Source organism: Rhea pennata, unplaced genomic scaffold (assembly GCF_028389875.1).
Source record: "Rhea pennata isolate bPtePen1 unplaced genomic scaffold, bPtePen1.pri scaffold_174, whole genome shotgun sequence".
Lineage (NCBI taxonomy): Eukaryota > Metazoa > Chordata > Aves > Rheiformes > Rheidae > Rhea > Rhea pennata.
The window spans coordinates 95-21,162 of NW_026907643.1; the positions used below are offsets into that span (position 1 = coordinate 95).

General features: G+C 76.5%; 2 protein-coding genes across 2 annotated transcripts in view; both read left to right on the plus strand.

Moving 5' to 3' along the window:
* Positions 1-313: 313 nt before the first annotated feature.
* WRAP53 (WD repeat containing antisense to TP53) lies at positions 314-7,004 on the plus strand (the record flags this gene model as incomplete). Its single annotated transcript, XM_062600951.1, is given in 8 exon segments — positions 314-432; positions 1,292-1,424; positions 2,547-2,633; positions 2,636-2,754; positions 3,516-3,619; positions 5,310-5,456; positions 6,352-6,467; positions 6,910-7,004. Coding segments are annotated over 8 exon segments (920 nt in total), but the record flags the coding sequence as incomplete, so codon positions are not given.
* A 67-nt stretch (positions 7,005-7,071) lies between these two features.
* The window catches only part of DNAH2 (dynein axonemal heavy chain 2), a gene marked incomplete at its 3' end in the record, with an annotated part of 39,838 nt that continues 25,841 nt past the window's right edge, over positions 7,072-21,068 (plus strand). Inside the window, 29 exon segments of the mRNA XM_062600952.1 lie at positions 7,072-7,127; positions 7,462-7,648; positions 9,516-9,689; positions 9,770-9,998; positions 10,075-10,185; positions 10,276-10,514; positions 10,599-10,790; positions 11,445-11,650; positions 11,717-11,846; positions 11,938-12,120; positions 12,218-12,432; positions 12,552-12,698; positions 12,799-12,955; positions 13,884-14,123; positions 14,230-14,418; positions 14,914-15,061; positions 15,214-15,359; positions 15,362-15,408; positions 16,096-16,296; positions 17,245-17,401; positions 17,521-17,571; positions 17,573-17,696; positions 17,801-17,964; positions 18,036-18,197; positions 18,290-18,393; positions 19,114-19,270; positions 19,907-19,989; positions 20,073-20,253; positions 20,335-20,473. Coding sequence (XP_062456936.1) covers positions 7,072-7,127; positions 7,462-7,648; positions 9,516-9,689; positions 9,770-9,998; positions 10,075-10,185; positions 10,276-10,514; positions 10,599-10,790; positions 11,445-11,650; positions 11,717-11,846; positions 11,938-12,120; positions 12,218-12,432; positions 12,552-12,698; positions 12,799-12,955; positions 13,884-14,123; positions 14,230-14,418; positions 14,914-15,061; positions 15,214-15,359; positions 15,362-15,408; positions 16,096-16,296; positions 17,245-17,401; positions 17,521-17,571; positions 17,573-17,696; positions 17,801-17,964; positions 18,036-18,197; positions 18,290-18,393; positions 19,114-19,270; positions 19,907-19,989; positions 20,073-20,253; positions 20,335-20,473 — 4,519 coding nt within the window.

A 21,068-nucleotide genomic window follows, 5' to 3' on the forward strand; every position in this document is an offset into this window, starting at 1 on the left:
GGTTACTGGTCACGCTGGGAGCCCCGGGGAGGGTGCTGGGGGTTACAGGGAGCACTGGGGGTTACTGGGCGCGCTGGGAGCCCCGGGGAGGGTGCTGGGGGTTACTGGAGCACTGGGGTTACTGGTCACGCTGGGAGCCCCGGGGAGGGTGCTGGGGGTTACAGGGAGCACTGGGGTTACTGGGCGCGTTGGGAGCCCGGGGAGGGTGCTGGGGGTTACTGGGAGCACTGGGGGTTACTGGGCGCGCTGGGAGCCCCGGGGAGGGTGCTGGGGGGTTACTGGGAGCACTGGGGGTTACTGGGCGCGCTGTGAGCCCCGGGGAGGGTGCCGGCGGGGCGCAGGGTGGCGAGCAGCAGCCGCGACACCCCGGTGCACCTCTGGGACGCCTTCGACGGGAGCCTGCGCGGCTCCTTCCGCGCCTACAACCACCTGGTGAGGGCCCAGGCGTCCGGGGGGCCCAGGCGTCCGGGGGGCGGGGGGGGGGCTCCATCAGCGCCTACAACCACCTGGTGAGGGCCCAGGCGTCCGGGGGCCGGGGGGGGGGGCTCCTTCCGCGCCTACAACCACCTGGTTGTCCGGGGGGCCCAGGCGTCCGGGCTGTGCAGGACGAGCTGGAGGCGGCGTGGGGCCCAGGTGTCCGGGGTGGGGGTGGGGGTGGGCTCAGGCGTCCGGGGGGGCCCAGGCGTCCGGGGTGGGGGTCGGCTCCGGGGGACCCAGGCGTCCGGGGGGCCCAGGCGTCCGGGCTGTTGCAGGACGAGCTGGAGGCGGCGTGGGCCCAGGTGTCCGGGGCAGGGGGGGGGTCGGCTCCGGGGGGCCCAGGCATCCGGGGCGGGGGGGGGTCGGCTCCGGGGGGCCCAGGCGTCCGGGGGGCCCAGGCGCCCGGGGCGGGGGGGGTCGGCTCCGGGGGGCCCAGGCGTCCGGGGGGCCCAGGTGTCCGGGGCGGGGGGGGTCGGCTCCGGGGGGCCCAGGCGTCCGGGGGGCCCAGGCGTCCGGGCTGTTGCAGGACGAGCTGGAGGCGGCGTGGGCCTAGGTGTCCGGGGTGGGGGTGGGGGTGGGCTCAGGCGTCCGGGGTGGGGGTCCGGCTCCGGGGGACCCAGGCGTCCGGGGGGCCCAGGCGCCCGGGGCGGGGGGGGTCGGCTCCGGGGGGCCCAGGCGTCCGGGGGGCCCAGGCGTCCGGGCTGTTGCAGGACGAGCTGGAGGCGGCGTGGGCCCAGGTGTCCGGGGCAGGGGGGGGGGTCGGCTCCGGGGGGGCCCAGGCGTCCGGGGGGCCCAGGCGTCCGGGCTGTTGCAGGACGAGCTGGAGGCGGCGCGGTCGCTCTGCTTCTCGCCCGACGGCGCCGAGTTGCTGTGCGGCTTCGACGGCGCCGTGCGCGTCTTCGCCACGGCCCGGCCCGGGCGGGCGTGCGACACGCGGCCCACGCACGGTGAGCACGCGCGTGTGCGCGGAGCACGGCACCAGTACGGGGAGCACACGTGTGTGCGGGGGGCGCGGCACCGGCACGGGGAGCACATGCATGTGCGGGGGGGCGCGGCACCACTAAGGGGAGCACACGCGTGTGCAGGGGACGCGGCACCGGCACGGGCGAGCACACGCGTGTGCGCGGAGCACGGCACCAGTACAGGGAGCACACGCGTGTGTGTGGCAGTGGGGGCCCGTGCACAGGGAGCACACGCGTGTGCAGGGCAGTGGGGGGCCCGCGCACGGGGGAGCACACGCGTGTGCGTGGCAGTGGGGGGCCCGCGCACGGGGAGCACACGCGTGTGCGGGCCATTTGGGGGCCGCGCACGGGGAGCACACGCGTGTGCGTGGCAGTGGGGGCCCGCGCACGGGGAGCACACGCGTGTGCGTGGCAGTGGGGGCCCCGCGCACGGGGAGGACACGCGTGTGCGTGGCAGTGGGGGTCCACGCACGGGGAGCACACGCGTGTGCAGGGCATTGGGGGGCCGCACACGGGGAGCACACGCGTGTGCAGGGCAGTGCGCGCCCACGCACGGGGAGCACACGCATGTGCAGGGCCAACCCGTGTTCAGGGTGATGCACAAGGCTGGGAAGGGAAAGGGCGGGGCTTGGTACAAAGAGGCGGGGCTTGGTGAGGGGGCGGGGCCTATGTTGGTGGGTGGGGCCTGGGAGGGGCCCGGGCTTCTCAAGGGGCTGTGGGCAGGGTTGGGGGAGGGGGAGGGGGCAGGCTGAGGGGGCGGGGCCTGGCCATGGAGGGCGGGGCCTGGCCCTGAGGGGCTGGGTGGGGCGGGGCCTGGTGGGGGGGGCGGGGCCTGGCCATGAGAGGGGGGCGAGCTGCCAATGAGGGGCGGGGCCTGGCCCTTAGAGGCTGGTTGAGGGGGTGGGGCTTGGCAATGAGGGGCGGGGCCTGGCCATGAGGTGCACTGCGGGGGGCGGGCCAGGCCAGGGGGCGGGGCCTAGCGGTGAGCTGTGGTGGCAGAGGGGGCGTGGCCACCGCGGGGGGATGGGGTGGGGGGGAGGCGGGGCCAGGCTCGCCCCAGCCCCTCCCCCTCCCTCCCCGTGCCCGGCTGCTGATTGGCTCCCGCAGCGGGGGGGCGGGGCCAGCGGGGCCTGATTGGCTGCCTGGCGTGCAGCCCCGCCCAGGCGGTGTTCGCCTGCGGCTCCTACGGGCGGAGCCTGGGCTGTACGCGCGGGCGGGGGGCGGGGCCGTGGCGCTGCTGCCCCGCCTCCCCGCCGCCCCCACCCACCTGCGCTTCGCCCCCGACGGGCTCCGCCTCTTCGCCGGCGGCCGCAAGGTGGGCGGGGCCGCGGGGGCGGGGCCTCGAGGGGGGCGGGGCCTCGAGGGGAGGGGGCGGGGCTGCGGGGGGGTCTGCGGCACTGGGGGCGGGGCCGGGGTTTAGGGGCGGGGTTTTTCGGTGGTGGGGGGGGCCCGCTCTGGGGTGTGGGCGGGGCTAAAGGTAGGGGGCGGAGCCAGGGGAAGGGGTGGGGCCAAGGGTGCGTAGGGTTGGGTGGAGGCCGTGGGCAGGGCTAAGAGCAGGGGGCGGGGCTTGTAGAGGCTGTGGGCGGGGTTAAGAGCAGGGGCAGGGTTGGATAGCAGCTGGGGGTGTGGCCAAGGCTATGGGGCGGGATTGGGTGGAGGCTGGGGGTGGGGCTAAGAGCAGGGGGCGGGGTTTGTAGAGGTTGTGGGCGGGGCTAAGAGCAGGGGGCGGTGTTGGATAGCAGCTGGGGGCGTGGCCAAGGCTATGGGGTGGGATTGGGTGGAGATTGTGGGGAGGGGGCGGGGCCTGCCATAGGGCTGGAGCCATAGGGTTGGGGGCGGAGCAGGCGGGTGGGGGTGGGGCCAGTTAGGGGCGTGGCCAGGGCAGGGGGCGTGGTCAGGAGGGGCAGGGCACGGGTGGGGGGGTGGGGTCAGGCCAGGGGGAGGGGAACGTGGCTTAGATGGGGGCGGGGCCCGGGGGGCGGGGTCTGGGTGGGGGTGGCCGGGGCAGGCAGTGCGGGGGCGGGGCCGGGGGCGGGGCCTAGCGCGTGCCCCGCCCCTCCCCCCCCCCCCCCCCAGGCCCGGCACATCCTGTGCTGGGACGTTCGGCGCCTGGAGCAGCCGCTGCTGGTGCTGGAGCGGCCGGTGGGCACCAACCAGCGGGTGACCTTCGACCTCGACCCGTGCGTCCCGGACGCCTGGGCCCCTGGGCGGGGGGATGGGTGGGGAGGGGGCTCGGGCCTCGAGCCGCGCGTCCCGGACGCCTGGGCTCCCAGGGGCAGGGGTTGATGTCCCCGGACACCTGGGCCCCCGGGGGGGTGGTGGTTGACGTCCCGGACGCCTGGGCCCCCAGGAGCGGGGGTGACGAGGCGCTCGGACGCCTGGGCCCCCGGGGGGGTGGTGGTTGACGTCCCCGGACGCCTGGGCCCCCAGGAGCGGGGGTGACGAGGCGCTCGGACGCCTGGGCCCCTGTGGGGGGGGGGTTGACGTCCCCGGGACGCCTGGGCCCCCAGGAGCGGGGGTGACGAGGTGCTCGGACGCCTGGGCCCCCGGGGGGGTGGTGGTTGACGTCCCCGGACGCCTGGGCCCCCAGGAGCGGGGGTGACGAGGCGCTCGGACGCCTGGGCCCCCGGGGGGGTGGTGGTTGACGTCCCCGGACGCCTGGGCCCCAGGAGCGGGGGTGACGAGGCGCTCGGACGCCTGGGCCCCCGGGGGGGTGGTGGTTGACGTCCCCGGACGCCTGGGCCCCCAGGAGCGGGGGGGTGACGAGGTGCTCGGACGCCTGGGCCCCTGTGGGGGGGGGTTGACGTCCCCGGACGCCTGGGCCCCCAGGAGCGGGGGTGACGAGGCGCTCGGACGCCTGGGCCCCCGGGGGGGTGGTGGTTGACGTCCCCGGACGCCTGGGCCCCCAGGAGCGGGGGTGACGAGGCGCTCGGACGCCTGGGCCCCCGGGGGGGTGGTGGTTGACGTCCCCGGACGCCTGGGCCCCCAGGAGCGGGGGTGACGAGGCGCTCGGACGCCTGGGCCCCTGTGGGGGGGGGGTTGACGTCCCTGGACGCCTGGGCCCCCAGGAGCGGGGGTGACGAGGCGCTCGGACGCCTGGGCCCCTGGGGGGGGGGTTGATGTCCCCGGATGCCTGGGCCCCCAGGAGCGGGGGTGACGAGGCGCTCGGATGCCTGGGCCCCTGTGGGGGTGGTGGTTGACGTCCCCGGACGCCTGGGCCCCCAGGAGCGGGGGGTGACGAGGCGCTCGGACGCCTGGGCCCCCGGGGGGGGTGGTGGTTGACGTCCCCGGACGCCTGGGCCCCCAGGAGCGGGGGTGACGAGGCGCTCGGACGCCTGGGCCCCCGGGGGGGTGGTGGTTGACGTCCCCGGACGCCTGGGCCCCCAGGAGCGGGGGGTGACGAGGCGCTCGGACGCCTGGGCCCCCGGGGGGGTGGTGGGTTGACGTGCCCGGACGCCTGGGCCCCCAGGAGCGGGGGGTGATGAGGCGCCCGGACGCCTGGGCCCCCGGGGGGGTGGTGGTTGACGTGCCCGGACGCCTGGGCCCCCAGGAGCGGGGGTGACGAGGCGCTTGGACGCCTGGGCCCCCGGGGGGGTGGTGGTTGACGTGCCCGGACGCCTGGGCCCCCAGGAGCGGGGGTGACGAGGTGCTCGGACGCCTGGGCCCCTGTGGGGGGGGTTGACGTCCCCGGATGCCTGGGCCCCCAGGAGCGGGGGTGATGAGGTGCTCGGACGCCTGGGCCCCTGGGGGGGGGGTGGTAGTTGACGTCCCCGGACGCCTGGGCCCCCAGGAGCGGGGGTGACGAGGCGCCCGGACGCCTGGGCCCCCGGGGGGGTGGTGGTTGACGTCCCCGGACGCCTGGGCCCCCAGGAGCGGGCGGTTCGTGGTGAGCGGCGACTCCGGGGGCCACGTGCGGGTCTGGGACACGCGGGCGGCGCCGGCGGCCGGGCCGGAGCCGCTGCTGCCGCCGCTGCTGCGCTTCCGCGCCCCTGCGCGACTGCGTCAACGGCGCCAGGTGCGCCCGGACGCCGGGGCCCCCGGGGGGGGGGGGCCTGGGGGGGGGGAGCCCGGACGCCGGGGGCCCCCGGGGGGGGGGCGGGGGGGGAGAGGGCCCCGGGGGGGGGGGAGCCCGGACGCCGGGGCCCCTGGGGGGGTGGGGGCTGGGGGGGGTGCCCGGACGCCGGGGCCCCCGGGGGGGGGGCGGGGGGGGGGCCCCGGAAGGGGGGAGCCCGGACGCCGGGGCCCCTGGGGGGGCGAGGGCGGGGCCCTGGGGGGGGGAGCCCGGACGCCGGGGACCCCGGGGAGGGGGCGGGGCCCGGGGGGGGGGAGCCCGGATGCCGGGGCCCCCGGAGGGGGGGTCGGGGTCCCAGGGGGGGAGCCTGGATGCCGGGGCCCCCGGGGGGGGGGGGGCTGGGCGCTAGGGGGGGGGGGGAGTCCGGACACCGGGGCCCCCGGGGGGGAGGGAGCCCGGACGCGGGGCCCCACCGGGGGGGGGGGGGTAACCCGGACTTCGGGGCCGTCGGGTGGGGTGGGGGGGGGCGGGGGCCAGGCCCCTGCGGGGGGGGGGGGGTTTGGTCACCAGGGCCCTAAGGGGGTGGGGGAGCCCGGACACCTGGGCCCTGGGGGGGGCGAAGCTGGGGGGGGGGGGGCTGGACGCCTGGGCCCTGGGGGGGGTGGAGCCCAGACATCTGGGTCCCTGGGGTGGGGGGGCGCCCGGACGCCTGGGCCCCTGGGGAGGGGACGGCCCGGACGCCTGGGCCCCCGTGGGGGAAGGATGGGCAGTTTGGGGGGGGGGGGGGGGGCTCCCGGACGCCTGGGCCCTTGAGGGTGCCTGGGTGGGGGGACACCTGGGTGCCCTGCACCGGGGGGGGGGGGGGGGGGGAGGGGCTGACCCGGACGCCTGGGCCCGCAGCCTGCACCCCAGCCTGCCGCTGCTGGCCACGGCCTCGGGCCAGCGGCTCTTCCCGGAGCCGTGGGCCAGCGCCGGCGAGGAGGAGGAGGAGGAGGAGGAGGGGGAGGAGGCCGAAGGCCCCCCCGCGCGGGGCCACAACTGCCTGCAGCTCTGGTGGTGGGGGGGGCGAGCCGGGCGCCGACGCCTAGGGCGGGGGCCAGGTCACGTGTGCAGCGGGACACGCGTGTGCGAGGTCACGCGTGAGCGGGGCACGCGTGGACGAGGTCACACGTGCGTGGGACACGCGTGTGCAAGGTCACGTGTGTGCGGGCTGCGCGGTGTGCAATGGCACGTGTGCGCAGGACGTGCGTGGACAAGGTCACGTGTGCGCGGAACGCGCGTGTGCGGTGTCGCGTGGGCGCGCGTCAACGTGCGTGCGAGTGTCAACGTGTGTGCGAGTGTCAACGTGCGTGCTGGGACACATGTGCGGGGGTTGCGGGGGGGTCTGCGTGTGTGCGGGCGTGTTTCGGTGTTGTGCCGGGGTTGCGGGGTCCCCCCCCCCCCCCGGCCTCACTAAAGTGGTTGTGCTCGACCGCGTCTCCTGTGAGTCTCTGTGCCCCGGCTACACCGGGCCGACACCCCGAGCTACACCCGTGCCAACACCGTACCGCTAGCTACAGCTGCACGGATGCCCCACGTGCCCCAGCTACACCCACCTTCGACTACCCACTGCTCTAAGCTATGCCTGTACCCACAGCCTCAGCTACACCCCGCACCAACACCCCAATTACCTCCAGGTACACCTGCACTAACACCCTACAGCTACTCCCTAACTGCATCTGCACCAACACCCCAATTACCCCCAGATGCACCTGCACCAGCACCCCCAGCTACCCCTAACTACACCCGCCCCAACACCCCAATTACCCCCAGCTGCACCTGCACAACACCCCCAGCTACTCCTAACTACACCTGCATCAACACCCCAATTACCCCAGCTGCACCTGCACCAGCACCCCCTGTGACCCTAACTACACCTGCACCAACACCCCAATTACCCCCAGATGCACCTGCACCAACACCCCTTGCTACCCCCAACTACACCCGCCCCAACACCCCAATTACCCCCAGCTGCACCTGCGCCAACACCCCCAGCTACCCCCCAACTACACCCGCCCCCAGCACCCCAATTACCCCCAGCTGCACCTGCGCCAACACCCCCTGTGACCCTAACTACACCCGCACGAACACCCCAATTACCCCCAGCCACACCTGCACAGATGCCGACACCCACCAGCACCCACGTGACTGGACACGTGTGCGCTGGCCCCGCCCTCGTGCCAAGCCCCGCCCCCGCCAGAGCCCCGCCCCCGGCTGCTCCCGCCCTGCCTGGTGTGTGGGGGGGGTAATACGACCCCCCCCACACACCCCCCACACCCGCGGTGCACTGTGGGAGTTTGTCCGCCCCTTCTCTAGCCGTCCCGCCCCTCTCCCCTCCCGCCGCCCAATCAGGCGCCTCGCTGCCGCTGATTGACAGCGCCCCCCCCCCCCCCGCCCCGCTGGGCGGCCGTTGGCGGCGCGCGCGCGCTGCGCCGCTGATTGACAGCGGCACCTGGCTCGGGGGCGGTGCGCGCCCCGCCCCGCCGCTCCCCCCATTGGCCCGCCGGGCGCCTCGCGCCCCGCCCCGCCGCTCCGCCATTGGCCCCGCTGCGTCCGTTGTGCCGTTGCCCGGGGAGACGCTGCGCTGGGCGGAGCCTGCGACCTCAGAGCCGTTGGAGAGAGTGTGTGGGGCAGGTGGGCGCCGGCCTGGGGGGTAGTTCCTGAGGGGAAGGGGCAGTTGAGGGGAGCGGGTGGGGGAATTCGTGAGGAGAAAGGGCGGTTGGGGGACTAGAGGGAGCAATCTGTGAGGAGAAGGGGCGGTTGGGGGAGTCATGGAGGCAATCTGTGAGGAAAAGGGACAGTTGATGGGGTCGAGGGAGCAATCTGTGAGGAGAAGGGGCAGTTGATGGGGTCCGGGGAGCAATTTGTGAGGAGAAGGAGCAGTTGATGGGGTCCGGGGAGCAATTTGTGAGGAGAAGGGGCGGTTGATGGGGTCCGGGAGTGCAGTTTGTGAGGAGAAGGGGCAGTTGATGGGGTCCGGGGAGCAATTTGTGAGGAGAAGGGGCGGTTGATGGGGTCCGGGGAGCAATTTGTGAGGAGAAGGGGCGGTTGATGGGATCAAGGGAGCAATTTTTGAAGAGAAGGGGCGGTTGATGGGGTCGAGGGAGCAATTTGTGAGCAGAATGGGCATTTGATAGAGGCTGTTAGTGCAACTTGTGAGCAGGAGGGGCAGCTGATGGCAGTAGCAGGGCAGTTCGTGAGGAGAAGGGCAGTTGGGGAGGCCCTGGGGGCTCTTAGTGTGCGGAAGGGGCAGTTGGGGAGTCCCTGGGGGCAGTTAGTGCATGGAAGTGGCATACGAGGAGTTCCTCGGGGCAGTTGGTACGCAGAGGGGGCAGTCGGGGAGCCCCCAGGGGCAGTTAGTGCGCAGAGGGGGCAGTCGGGGAGCCCCCAGAGGCAGATAGTGTGTGGAAGGGGCAGTTGGGGAGCCCCTGGGGGCAGTTAGTGAGCGGACGAGGCAGTTGTGGAGCCCCTGGGGGCAGTTAGTGCATGGGAGTGGCAGCTGTGGAACCCCCGGGGGCAGTTAGTGCGCAGAGGGGGCAGTTGGGTGGGGGGGCCGCACTGACCTGCCCTCCCCCGCCCGGCTGCCCCCCAGCTGCCATGCGCGCCCGGGGCCGCCCCACCGCGCGGGGCAGGAGGCGCCCGCAGCCCCAGCCCCCCGCCGCCACCGAGGAGCCCCCCGACGCTGCCGCACCGCCGTCGTCACCGTCACCACCGCTGTCACCGCCGTCACCGGCGCCGCGCTCCGGTACCGCCAGCAGGGCCCTGTCCCCCGGCCCCGGCCCGGAGCAGCAGCAGCAGGAGGCTGCGGCGGCGGCCGCTCGGCTCGTCGCGCTGGAGCAGCAGCGGGCGGACGCGGTAGGGGGGGGTCCCTCGGGGTGGCGGGCGGCACCCTGAGGCGGGGCGCTCGGGGGCCCTGGCGCCCCCCGGCGCTGCGGCCCGGCCGGGGCGGGCTGGGGGGGGGGGGTGGGAGGGGGACGACAGCGCGACCCACGCCGCTGCCCCCGCTCCCCGCCGCGCCGCCGCAGCGCGCCTGCCTGCGGAGCCGCCTGGCCCTGAGCGGCCTGCGGGAGCAGGCCTGGACGCCGGAGCACGACGCCGCCCTCGACGTCTTCCTGGCGGCCGGCGGCGCCGCGCCGCTGCTCGTCGTCTACGTGGACGAGGCCGCCGGCCTCCAGGTGCGGCACGCCGTGCCGCCGCAGGTGCGTTGCGGGCGGGGCGGCGGGGGCGCCGCGCTCGGGGGCGCCCCCCCTGCCCCACCACCGCCGCCTCTCTCCGGCAGGAGCCCGAGCAGCTCGCCTTCTTCATCCGCCTGGGCGGCGGCGAGCTGGCGGCGGCCGACCTGGGGCGGGCGGTGCAGTTCGGCACGGCGCGGCGGCCCTGCCTCGAGGCGCTGCGGCGGCTCCTCGAGGCGCTGCTGCTGCCGCGGCTCTTGGCCGGCGCCGCCTGGCCCGAGGGCGTGCGCGCCGAGTTCTTCGCCGAGGTCTACCACTTCATGACCTCGCTGACGGGTAGGGAGCGGGCGGCGCGGCACGGCGCGGCGCGGCCTCACCGCCGCCGCCTCACCGCCGCCGCCGCCTTCCCCAGACACCTGCGCCCGCCTGCGGGGCCGCACCGTGCTCTACGTGCCCGTGGAAGCCCTCACCGTGGAGCCCGCCGCGGCGGCCGCCGACCGGGCCCTGGTGCAGCGCCTGGAGCGTGAGTGACGGGCGACGGCGCCGCGCGGCACCGCGCGGCACAGCTCGGCGCGCCTTCCCACCCAGCTCAACCGCGCCGCCGCTCCCGCAGCCTCCGTCATCCACTGGACGCGGCAGATCAAGGAGGTGCTGCGGGCCCAGGAGGCGGTGGAGAGCCGGGAGAGCGCCGGGCCGCTGGAGGAGATCCGCTTCTGGCAGCGCCGCTGCGCCGACCTCTCCGCCATCCGGCGGCAGCTGGCCCGCCGCGGCGTGCGGCGCCTCGAGGCCGCGCTGGCCCTCGCCAAGTCCTCCTACCTGGCACCCTTCCAGAAGCTCGCCCGGCAGATCGAGGTCGGCGGGGGGCCGGGGGCGCCGGGGCCGGGGCGGCGGCGGCGGCTCCGGCGGCGCCCGTTCCCCAGCGCCTCGTGCCCGCAGGCCGGCTCCGACGAGGCGCGCTCCAACCTGCGCTTCCTGTCGGCGCTGGAGGGGCCGTTCCGGGAGCTGGCGACGCTGCCGCCGGCCGCCGTCCCGGCGCGCCTGCCCCGCCTGCTCGGCCTGGTGCGCGTCGTCTGGGTCAACTCGCCGCACTACAACTCGCGCGAGCGCATCACCGCGCTCTTCCGCAAGGTGAGCCGGGCGCCGGGGCCGCCGCCGGGGCCGCCGCCGGGGCCGCGCTCAACCGCATCTCCGCTCCCCCCCCCCACCGCAAGATGAGCAACAAAATCATCCAGCTGTGCTGCCGCCACGTGGCGCTGGAGCGGCTCTTCGAGGGCTACGTGGCCTCCAGCCGGCGCTGCCTGCGCGACTGCGTGGCCTGCATGGAGGCGTGGAAGGAGAGCTACCTCCGCGCCGCCCAGATGCATAACAGGTCCGCGCCCGCCGCCGGCACCGCCGCCGGCACCGGCACCGGGCCGACCGCCGCTCCTCTCCCCCGGGCGTTAATTAACCCCCCTCCTCGGGGCTCGGCCCCGCTTCTGGGGGCCCCCCTGGATCCCTCCCGCCCTCTCCCCCCCCCCTCACCCCCCGCCGCGGATGGGCCGCGCCGGCATCCCCGCGAGGGCGCCTGGTGCCGCCGCCGAGCCGCCGCCGCCCGCTGCCACCAGGCTCTCGGAGAAGGGCTGGGTCCTCGACCAGACCAGCATCTTCGCCCAGGTGGACGCCTTCACCCAGCGCTGCAAGGACCTCCTGGAGGTGGGGGCGGCGCGGCGACGGCAGCGGCGGCGGCTGCCCCCGTCCCGCGCCCTCCCCGCCGCCGTGACGCCCCGTCCCGCGCGCCGGCAGGTGTGCGACTGCCAGCAGCACTTCGCCCGCTGGGAGGACGGGCGGCAGAGCCCGCTGCCGTGCTTCGCCGGGCACCGGGGCCCGCAGCTGGCGCAGAGCCTGGCGGAGATCGAGGAGACCTTCCGCAAGCACCTGCTGGCCCTGCGCGCCTGCAAGGGCGACATCCTCGACGTGAAGAACCCCTTCTGGCACGAGGAGTTCAACCGGTGAGGGCGGCGCCGCGGCGCCCGGGCCCGCCGCCGCCGCCGCCGCCTCACCCCTCGGCCTCGCAGCTTCCGCGCCGGCGTCAAGGACCTGGAGGTGATGACGCAGAACCTGCTGGCGTCGGCCTTCGAGACGGTGCGGGACGCCGAGCGCGGCGTGGCCCTGCAGGACGCCTTCGAGCCCCTGGCGGCACGAGAGGTGCGGGGGGGGTGGGGGGTGTGGGGCCCGGCGGTGCTGCCGCTGCCGCCACCGCCGCCGCGGCGCCCCGTAACGCCGCGGGCGCCGGCAGGCCGTGCGGCGCGCCTTCGACCGCAGGACGGTGCACGTGTACTCGCTGTTCGGCGCCGAGCTGGCGCTGGTCAACAAGGAGCTGAGCCGCAAGCGCCCGGCGCCGCCACCCTGGGGCTGCCGCCACTCGGGCCTGGCGCACTGGCTGGGGGCCCTGCGGCGCCGCCTCGCCCGCCCCGCCAAGGTGCGTTGGCCGCCGCGCCGCCGCCCCCGCGCGCGTGTGCCCCTCCCCGGGGCGTCGCGGCTCGGCGCCGCTCACGCCCGCCGCCGCCGCCCGGCAGTGCCTGGCCGAAGCGCGTTTCCTGCCGGAGGTGGGCGTGGGCGAGGAGAGCCGGCAGGCGCACCAGCTGCTGGCGCAGGCGCTGGACGAGCTGGAGCGCCGCAGCTTCCAGGAGTGGAGCCGGGCGCTGGAGCGCGACTGCCTGGCGCGCCTCGACGTCCCGCTGCTGGCGCCCAGCGCCCACCGGCCCGGCCTGCTCGACGTCAACTTCGACAAGTGAGGCCTGGGCGCGGCGGCGGCGGCGGCGGGGCGCGGCGGCGGCGGGGCGCAGCGGCGTCCTCCCCCCCGCCCCGGCGCTGCCCTCCCTCCCTCCCCGCCCGCCCACCCGCCCGCAGGGACCTGCTCAAGCTCTTTGCGGAGATGCGCTGCTGGGAGCGGCTGCTCTTCGAGACGCCGCACTTCGCGGCCGAGGCGTACCGCCGGCGCGAGGACCTGCGCGCCCTGCGCGAGAACCTGCTGCTGGTGGTGCGCGATTACAACAGGTGGGGCCCGCGCCGCGCCGTGCCGCGCCGTGGGGCGGGGGGGCCGGCTCTGGCGGCGCCGGCGGGTGCCCACGCGTGCCGCCGGCCCCTCTCGCGGCAGGATCGTGAGCGAGCTGTCGCCGGAGGAGCGCGGCCTCTTCGCCGAGCGCATCCGCGCCCTCGACCGCAGGATCCAGCCGGGCCTCAAGAAGCTGCTCTGGTCCCTCAAGGGCGCCAGCAGCTGCTTCATCAGCGAGTGCCGCCTGCACGCCAGCAAGGTGCAGCCCCCCCCCCCCCCCGCGGCCCCCAGCCCCCTCCGCAGCCCCCAGCCCCCCCCATGGCCCCCGGCCCCTTCCTGTTCCCCCCACAGACCCCGACCCCGTCCCACTCCCCCCTGTGGCCCCCGGCCCCCTCCCGCTCCCCCTCCCCGGCCCTCCCCCGGCCCCTGGCCCCCTCCCGCTCCCCCCCACGGCCCCCAGTCCCCTCTCGCTCCCCCCTAGGCCCCCTCCCGCTCCTCCCCACGGTCCCCAGTCCCCTCCCGCTCCGCCCTCGACCCCCAGCCCACTCCCCCCTATGGCCCCCAGTCCCCTCCCGCTGCCCCCATCCCCATTGCACTGCTGCCCCACGTCCCCTGTCCCCGTCCTGCTCCCCTCTGTGGCCCCCGGCCCCATCGCACTCCCCCCAACTCGTCCCTGTCCCACTCCCCTCTGTGGCCCCCAGCCCAGGTCCCCATCCTGCTTCCCCCCAACGTTCCCCAGCCCCATCACGCTCTCCGCCCCCCATGTCCCATCCCGCTCCCTGCAGTGGCTCCGTGTCCCCGCGGCGGCTCCGTGTCCCCCCTGCACGGGCTCCGTGTTTCCCCCGCCAACCCCGCGTCCTGCTTCCTCACGTCTCCCGGACCCTCCAGGGCCTCCCTGTCCCCTCCTGCCACCTGCCTTGTCCCTGCCCGCCTCTCCCTGTCCCTCCTGCCACCTCCCTGTCCCTCGTCCCACCGGCTCCCGCTGCCCCGCTGGCTCCAGTCCCCTCCGCGTCCCCCACCCCCAGCAGGGACCAGGCTCCGTCGCGGGCCGCAGCACCAGAACCTCCTCGTCGGGGCCCAGGCGCGAGCGGGGCTGCGGGGCAGGGGGAGGGGGGTGTACCCCGGTGTCCCCCACGCGGCTCCAAAGCGTGGGGTGCCCCCCACGGCGGCGGTGGTGGCGGCGGCAGGTGCAGGCGCTGGTGACGGAGTTCAAGGCGGCCACGGTGGCGGTGGCGCGGCACGCGCAGCGCATGAGCGAGGTGCTGCTCGTGCGCCTGCCGGGCCGGCGCCTCTACGCCGACCTGGAGTTCGCCGAGGAGCAGCGGCGGCACCGGGCCCGCGCGCAGGAGGCGCTGGCCGCCGAGCACGCCGAGGTGGGCCGCATCCTGCGGCGCGCCCGCGACGTCTTCAGCCGCGACGGCCCCGAGGTAGCGGCGCCCCGTGGCGTGAGGGGGGGGGGGGGGGGGGGGGGGGGCAGCGGGGCCGCGCCGGGAGCCGCCGCCGCCGTTCTGCCTGCGCCGCGCGCTCGGGCAGGTGCAGCAGCAGTGGTGGAGCTACGCCGCCCGCATGGACAAGATGGTGGAGGAGGCGCTGAGGCTCAACGTCAAGCGCTCGCTGCAGGAGCTGGCCCGGGCCGTCGTCGGGGACGGCAAGAGCTCGCCCAGCCCCCTGCTCCGCGTGCGCGTGGTGCTGGCGGAGGGCGAGGGCGAGGCGCCGCCCCAGGTGGGTCCCGCCGCGGCCTCGCCGTCACCCCCGCGGCGTCAGCGTCACGGCGTCACCCCCCGCGGCGTCACCGTCACCCCCGCGGCGTCAGCGTCACGGCATCACCCCTCCGGCGTCACTGTCACCCCCGTGGCCTCACTGTCACAGCGTCACCCTCGCGGCATCCCTCACCCCCCACGGCGTCACTGTCACCCGCGCGGCATCACCATCATGGTGTCACCCCCGTGGCGTCCATCACCCCCGCGGCATCACCGCCACCCCTGTGGCGTCACTGTCGTGGTGTCACTGCCGCAGCGTCCGTCACCCCCACGGCCTCACCATGACGGCATCACCGCCGCAGCATCCGTCACCCCCATGGCCTCACCGCCACAGCGTCACTGCCGCGGCGTCCGTCACCCCCGCGGCCTCACCATCACCCCCCGCGGCGTCACCGTCGCGGTGTCACCGCCGCGGCGTCCGTCACCCCCGCGGCCTCACCGCCCGCCGCCGCCGCAGGTGGCCTTCTCGCCCAGCCTGGCCGAGCTGGCCGCCATGGTGAACGACGTCCCCGGCCACCTCGTCTTGTGCCTCTCGGCCTTCCCCCGGCTGCCGGAGCTGCTGGGCCGCCGCCGGCCACGCCACGATCCCATCTGCCTGCTCGTGGGTGAGGAACCGGGGCGGGGGGCGAGGGGGGGGCTGTGCGTGCGGCGGGGTCCCCGGGGGGCGCAGCGACGTCCCCGGGGGGCGCGGCGCGGTCCCCATGGGGCTCACCGCCGCGCCGTGTCCCCCCCCCCCAACCCCCGTCTTCCGCGGCAGAGCGCGACGAGGAGGTGGCCAAGCTGCGGGCGCAGCTGGCCGCCGGCGTGCTGGCCAACGCCTCGCTGCTCCAGGGCTACCTCAAGACGTGGGCCGGCTACCGGGAGATCTGGGAGGTCGACAAGGCGGCCTTCATCGGCCGCTACCCGCCCACCTCGACCCGCTCGTGTCCTCCTTCGACGCCGACATCGCCCGGTGAGCGGGCGCACGCCGCCGCCGCCGCCGCCTCCTGGCGCTGCGGCCGCCTCGCGGCGCTGCTGCCGCGGCCCCCGCTGCGCCCAGCCCGGTGTCCCCGTCCTGGCGCCTCTTCCTGGCCCAGTGACCCCCTCCTGGCACCCATCCCGGCCGGGTGTCCCCAGCCCGGTGTCCCCATCCTGGCACCGGTTCCCGGCCGGGTGTCCCCAGCCCTGTGTCCCCCTCCTGGCACCAGTTCCCGGCCGGGTGTCCCCAGCCCGGTGTCCCCCTCCTGGCACCGGTTCCTAGCCAGGTGTCCCCAGCCTGGTGTCCCCCTCCTGGCACCGGTTCCTGGCCGGGTGTCCCCAGCCCTGTGTCCCCCTCCTGGCACCGGTTCCCGGCCAGGTGTCCCCAGCCCGGTGTCCCCGTCCTGGCGCCGGTTCCCGGCCGGGTGTCTGCAGCCCGGTGTCCCCCTCCTGGCGCTGATCCTGGCCGGGTGTCCCCAGCCCGGTGTCCCCGTCCTGGTGCCGGTTCCCAGCCGGGTGTCCCCAGCCCGGTGTCCCCGTCCTGGCGCCCATCCTGGCCGTGTGTCCCTAAGCCGGCGTCGCCGTTCTGCTGTGCCCTCCGGCGTCCCCCCCTTGCCCCGCCCTGGCATCCCCCCCCGGCGTGCCGCGGCGCCGGGCCGGGCTGACGGGGCGCCGGGCGCAGGTACATGGAGGTGGCCAACAACGCGCAGAAGGAGGAGACGACCGTGAGCGCCCAGTTCGTGCTGCTCGACTGCGCCCAGCTGAAGGCCGCCGTGGTGCGGCACTGCGGCGAGTGGCAGCGCCGCTTCACCGGGCTGCTCGAGGAGATGGCGGGCGCCCGCCTCCGCGCCCTGCACGCCTACCTGCGCCACAACAGCCAGGCGTGAGCCCCCCGGGACCCCCGGGACCCCCCACTGCCCTGCCCGGCACCCCCAGGACCCACAGGACCCCCCACTACCCCTGTTTGGGACCCCCGGGGCCCCCCTGCCCTGCCCAGGCCTCCGTGCCCTGCATGCCTACCTGCGCCACAACAGCCAGGCGTGAGCCCCCCGGGACCCCCCCACCGCCCTGCCCAGCACCCCCAGGACCCGCAGGACCCCCCACTGCCCTGTTTGGGACCCCCGGGGCCCCCCTGCCCTGCCCAGGCCTCCGCGCCCTGCACGCCTACCTGCGCCACAACAGCCAGGCGTGAGCCCCCCGGGACCCCCGGGACCCCCCACTGCCCTGCCCGGCACCCCCAGGACCCGCAGGACCCCCCACTACCCTGTTTGGGACCCCCGGGGCCCCCCTGCCCTGCCCAGGCCTCCGTGCCCTGCATGCCTACCTGCGCCACAACAGCCAGGCGTGAGCCCCCCAGGGCCCCCGGGACCCCCCACCGCCCTGCCCGGCACCCCTGGGACCCCTCACCACCCTGCCCGGGACCCCCAGGACCCCCGACGGCCCTGCCTGGGCCTCCGTGCCCCCCACTGCCCTGCCAGGCACCCCCAGAGCCCCCACAGCCCTGCTCGGCACCCCCGGGACTCCCACCTCCCTGCCTGGCACCCCTGGGACCCCCACGGCGCTGCCTGGGACCCCCCATCACCCCTTGTGACCCTTCTCCGTCCCCCCCCCCGACCCCTCACAGCCCCTGCTGCCCCTCCCCACCCTGGCTGGGCCTTCCCCACTGCCGAGCTCCCCGCCCTGGCGCCCCGGCCCCTTCCCTGCACCGCGCCCCCTACTCCCCACTGCCCACCCGGCACCTCCATTCCCCCCACGGGCCGGGCCGGGTGGGGGTGGAGGGCGTGTCAGGCAGCGAATCCTCCCCCCCCCCAACACCCACCCCGTTCCGCAGCATCCGCCGGCCGCCGGAGACGCTGGAGGAGCTGAGCGGCGGCCTGCGGCTGCTGGAGACGCTGCAGCGGGAGGCGCCGGCGGTGCGGGCCCGCCTGCCGCCGCTGCACGAGCAGTTCGCCGTCCTCGAGAAGTACGAGGTGGCCGTGAGCGAGGAGGTGAGGCCCACCCCCCCGCGTCGTGTCCCCCCCCCCCCCCCAAAACACACCCATGGGTGCTGCCCCCCACCGCCGCCGCCGCCCCCCTGCCCCGCCCTGAGCGGGCGCCGCCGCCGCAGGCGCTGCAGCTGCTGGGCGCGCTGGAGGGCGAGCGGCTGGCCTTCGAGCGGGGCGCTGCGCGAGGGCGACGCCATGCTGCAGCGGCACAAGGAGCGCTTCCGCACGGGCCTCGTGCACCACGCCGACGACCTCAAGAAGAAAGCGCGGGGGCTGCTCGAGGAGTTCGCCGCCGCCGGTGAGACCCCCCCCCCCCCACCCCGCCCCACCGCCGCTGCCGCCCCCTGCCCGGCCGCCGGTGCCGCTCACCGGGGCGGCCGCCGGCTCCGCTCCCGCCCGCAGGGCCCTTCAGCAGCGGCACGGGCTGCGCCGCGGCGCTGGAGCGGATCGGCGCCCTGCGGCGGGCGCTGGCGGCCATGCAGGCGGAGGAGAGCGCGCTGCGCAGCGACCTGGGCGTCTTCAAAATCGACCAGCCGCCCTCCAAGGACCTGCAGCGCCTGGAGAAGGTGGGTGCCGCCGGCGGCGGGGGCGGCGGGGGCGGCGGTGGGGCCGGCGCCGCTCAGCCGCGTCGCCGCAGGAGCTGGACCAGCTGCAGGAGGCCTGGGAGGTCGCCGGGGAGTGGGAGAGGCGCTGGGACGGCTGGAAGCGGCTCGGCTTCCGCGCCCTGGACGCGGAGCGCGCCGAGGCCGAGGCCGCCGAGCTGGCCCGCCGCCTACTGCGCCTCGGCCGCGAGCTGGAGGTGAGCGCCGGCGGCGGCGTGGGGTGGGGGGCGGAACGGGGCGTGGGGGGGAGCCGCGCCGGCCGCCCCCCAACCCGCCCCGCCCCGCCCAGGGCCGCCGCTGGGACGTGGTGGAGGCGACGGCGGCGCTGGTGGACGACTTCCGGCAGACGGTGCCGCTCGTCAGCGCCCTGAGGGACCCGGCCATGCGGCAGAGGTGACGGCGGGCGGCGCCGGGGGCGTGGAGGGGAGGGCGATGGGGACGAGCGAGCGGGTGATGGGGCTGACGCGGTGACAGTGGCACGCGGTGCGGCGACGGGGCGTTGACAGGAGGCGCCTTGTAACAGTTGTTGGGGAAAGGCGGGGGGTCGGATGCGACAAGGGGTGGCGGGAGTGGATGCGGGTGACGGAGGGGGGCGACAAGGGTTGGCGGGGACCGATGCGGTTGACGGGAGGCGCCAACAGGCGGCGCCGAGGGTTGGTGGGGAGCAATAGGGAGTTGGATGCAACAAGGGGTGATGGAAGTGGGTATGGGTGACAGAGAAAGGTGATGAGGGTTGGCGGGGACCGACGCGGTTGACGGGAGGCGCCGACAGGCAGCGCCGAGGGTTGCTGGGGAGCAATGGGGGGTCAGGCGTGACAAGGGGTGACGGGAGCAGATACGGGTGACAGAGGGGGGTGATGAGGGTTGGCGGGGACCGATGCGGTTGACGGGAGGCGCCGACAGGCGGCGCCGAGGGTTGCTGGGGAGCAATGGGGGTCAGGCGTGACAAGGGGTGACGGGAGCAGATACGGGTGACAGAGGGGGGCGATGAGGGTTGGCGGGGACCGACGCGGTTGACGGGAGGCGCGGACAGGCGGCGCCGAGGGTTGGCGGGCTCGCCGGGCGGTGCCGGGGGGCGGGGGTGACGCGGGGCGCGTCCGCCGCCGGGCGCAGGCACTGGGCCGAGGTGGAGGCGCTGCTGCAGCGGCCGCTGCAGCCCGAGGCGGAGGAGCTGCGCCTGGAGGCGCTCGTGGAGCTGGGCCTGCACCGGCACGCCGCCGCCGTGGCCGCCGTGGCCGCCGCCGCCGCCCGCGAGCTCGCCGTCGAGCGGGTACGGCCCGGCCCGGCGCCGCCCCGCCCCCGCCCGTCCGGGTCTGGCCCCGCCTCTGGGTGTCCGTCCCCACGGGTTCGTCCCTGTCCACGCCCCGTGGCCCGCTCCACGCCCCGTGGCCCTCTCCGTGCCCCACGTCCCTCCCACCTGCCCATGGCGGCTCCGTGTCCATCCCCGTGGGTTCGTCCCCGTCCAGGCCCCGTGGCCCCCTCTGTGCCCCACGTCCCTCCCACCTGCCCGTGGCGGCTCCGTGTCCATCCCCGTGGGTTCGTCCCCGTCCACGCCCCGTGGCCCCCTCCGTGCCCCACGTCCCTCCCACCTGCCCATGGCGGCTCCGTGTCCATCCCCGTGGGTTCGTCCCCGTCCACGCCCCGTGGCCCCCTCTGTGCCCCACGTCCCTCCCACCTGCCCGTGGCGGCTCCATGTCCGTCCCCACAGGCTCGTCCCCCTCCGCGCCCCACATCCCCCTCCACGCCCCATATGCCCTGCGTCCCCCCTGCACCCCGCATCCCTCCCCTGGGCCCCGTGGCGGCTCCGTGTCCCTCCCCACGGGCTTGTCCCCCTCCGCGCCCCACGTCCCCCCCCCACGCCCCCTGCACCCCGCGTCCCCCCTGCACCCCACGTCCCTCCCGGCAGGCCCTGCAGGAGCTGGCGCACACGTGGGAGGTGACCACGCTGGACATGGCGCCCTACAAGGACAAGGGCCACTGGCAGCTCCGGTGAGGCCGCGCCGCGGGCGACCCCCCCTAGCCCCCACCCCCCCCACCCCCCGCGCCGCCGCCCACCGCCGCCTCGGCCGCAGGGGCACCGAGGAGCTCTTCCGGGCGCTGGAGGAGCACCAGGTCTCGCTGGCGGCCATGAAGGCCTCGCGGCACGCCAAGCCCTTCGCCGCCGAGGTGGATCGCTGGGAGCGCGACCTCTCGCTCGTGCTGGAGGTGACGGAGGCGGCGCTGGCCGTGCAGCGCCACTGGCTGCAGCTGGAGGTGAGCGGGGCGCCGCGGCCCGGCCACCGCCGCCCGGCCACTGCCGCCGCCGCCGCCGCCGCCACCGTCGCCTTCCCGCAGAACATCTTCCTGGCCGAGGACGCCCGCAAGCAGCTGCCCGAGGAGGCGGCGGCGTTCGGCCGCCTCGCCGCCGCCTGGAAGGGCGTCACGGAGCGGCTGAGCGCCGAGCGCAGCGCCCTGCGGGCCGCGCACCGGCCCGGTGGGTGCCGCCGCGCCGCGGGCCTGCGCCGGCGGCCTGCGCCCCCGCCCCTGACGGCTCCCTGCGTCCCCGTCCCGTCCCGTCCCCCCCCCCGTGTCCCCGGCCCGCTCTGTGTCCCCCCGTGTCCTCGTCCCCCTGTGTGTCCCCCTGCGTCGTGTCCCCCTGCGTCCCCATCCCCCCCCCGTGTCCCCGGCCCGCTCTGTGTCCCCACGTGTCCCCGTTCCTCTGGGTGTCCCCCTGCGTCCCGTCCCGTCCCGTCCCCCCCGTGTCCCCGGCCCGCTCTGTGTCCCCACGTGTCCCCATTCCTCTGGGTGTCCCCCTGCATCCCGTCCCGTCCCCCCCCCCCGTGTCCCCGGCCCGCTCTGTGTCCCCACGTGTCCCCGTTCCTCTGGGTGTCCCCCCCCCGTGTCCTCGTCCCTCTGTGCGTCCCCCATCCCTGTGCGTCCCCGTCCCCTTGTGTCCCCGTCCCCTCCCCGTCCCCTTGGGTCCCATCCACCTGTGCATCCCCGTCCCTGTGTGTCCCCATCCCCTTGTGTCCCATCCCCGTGTGTCCTGTCCCTGTGTGTCACCGTCGCTGCATGTTCCCGTCCCCCTG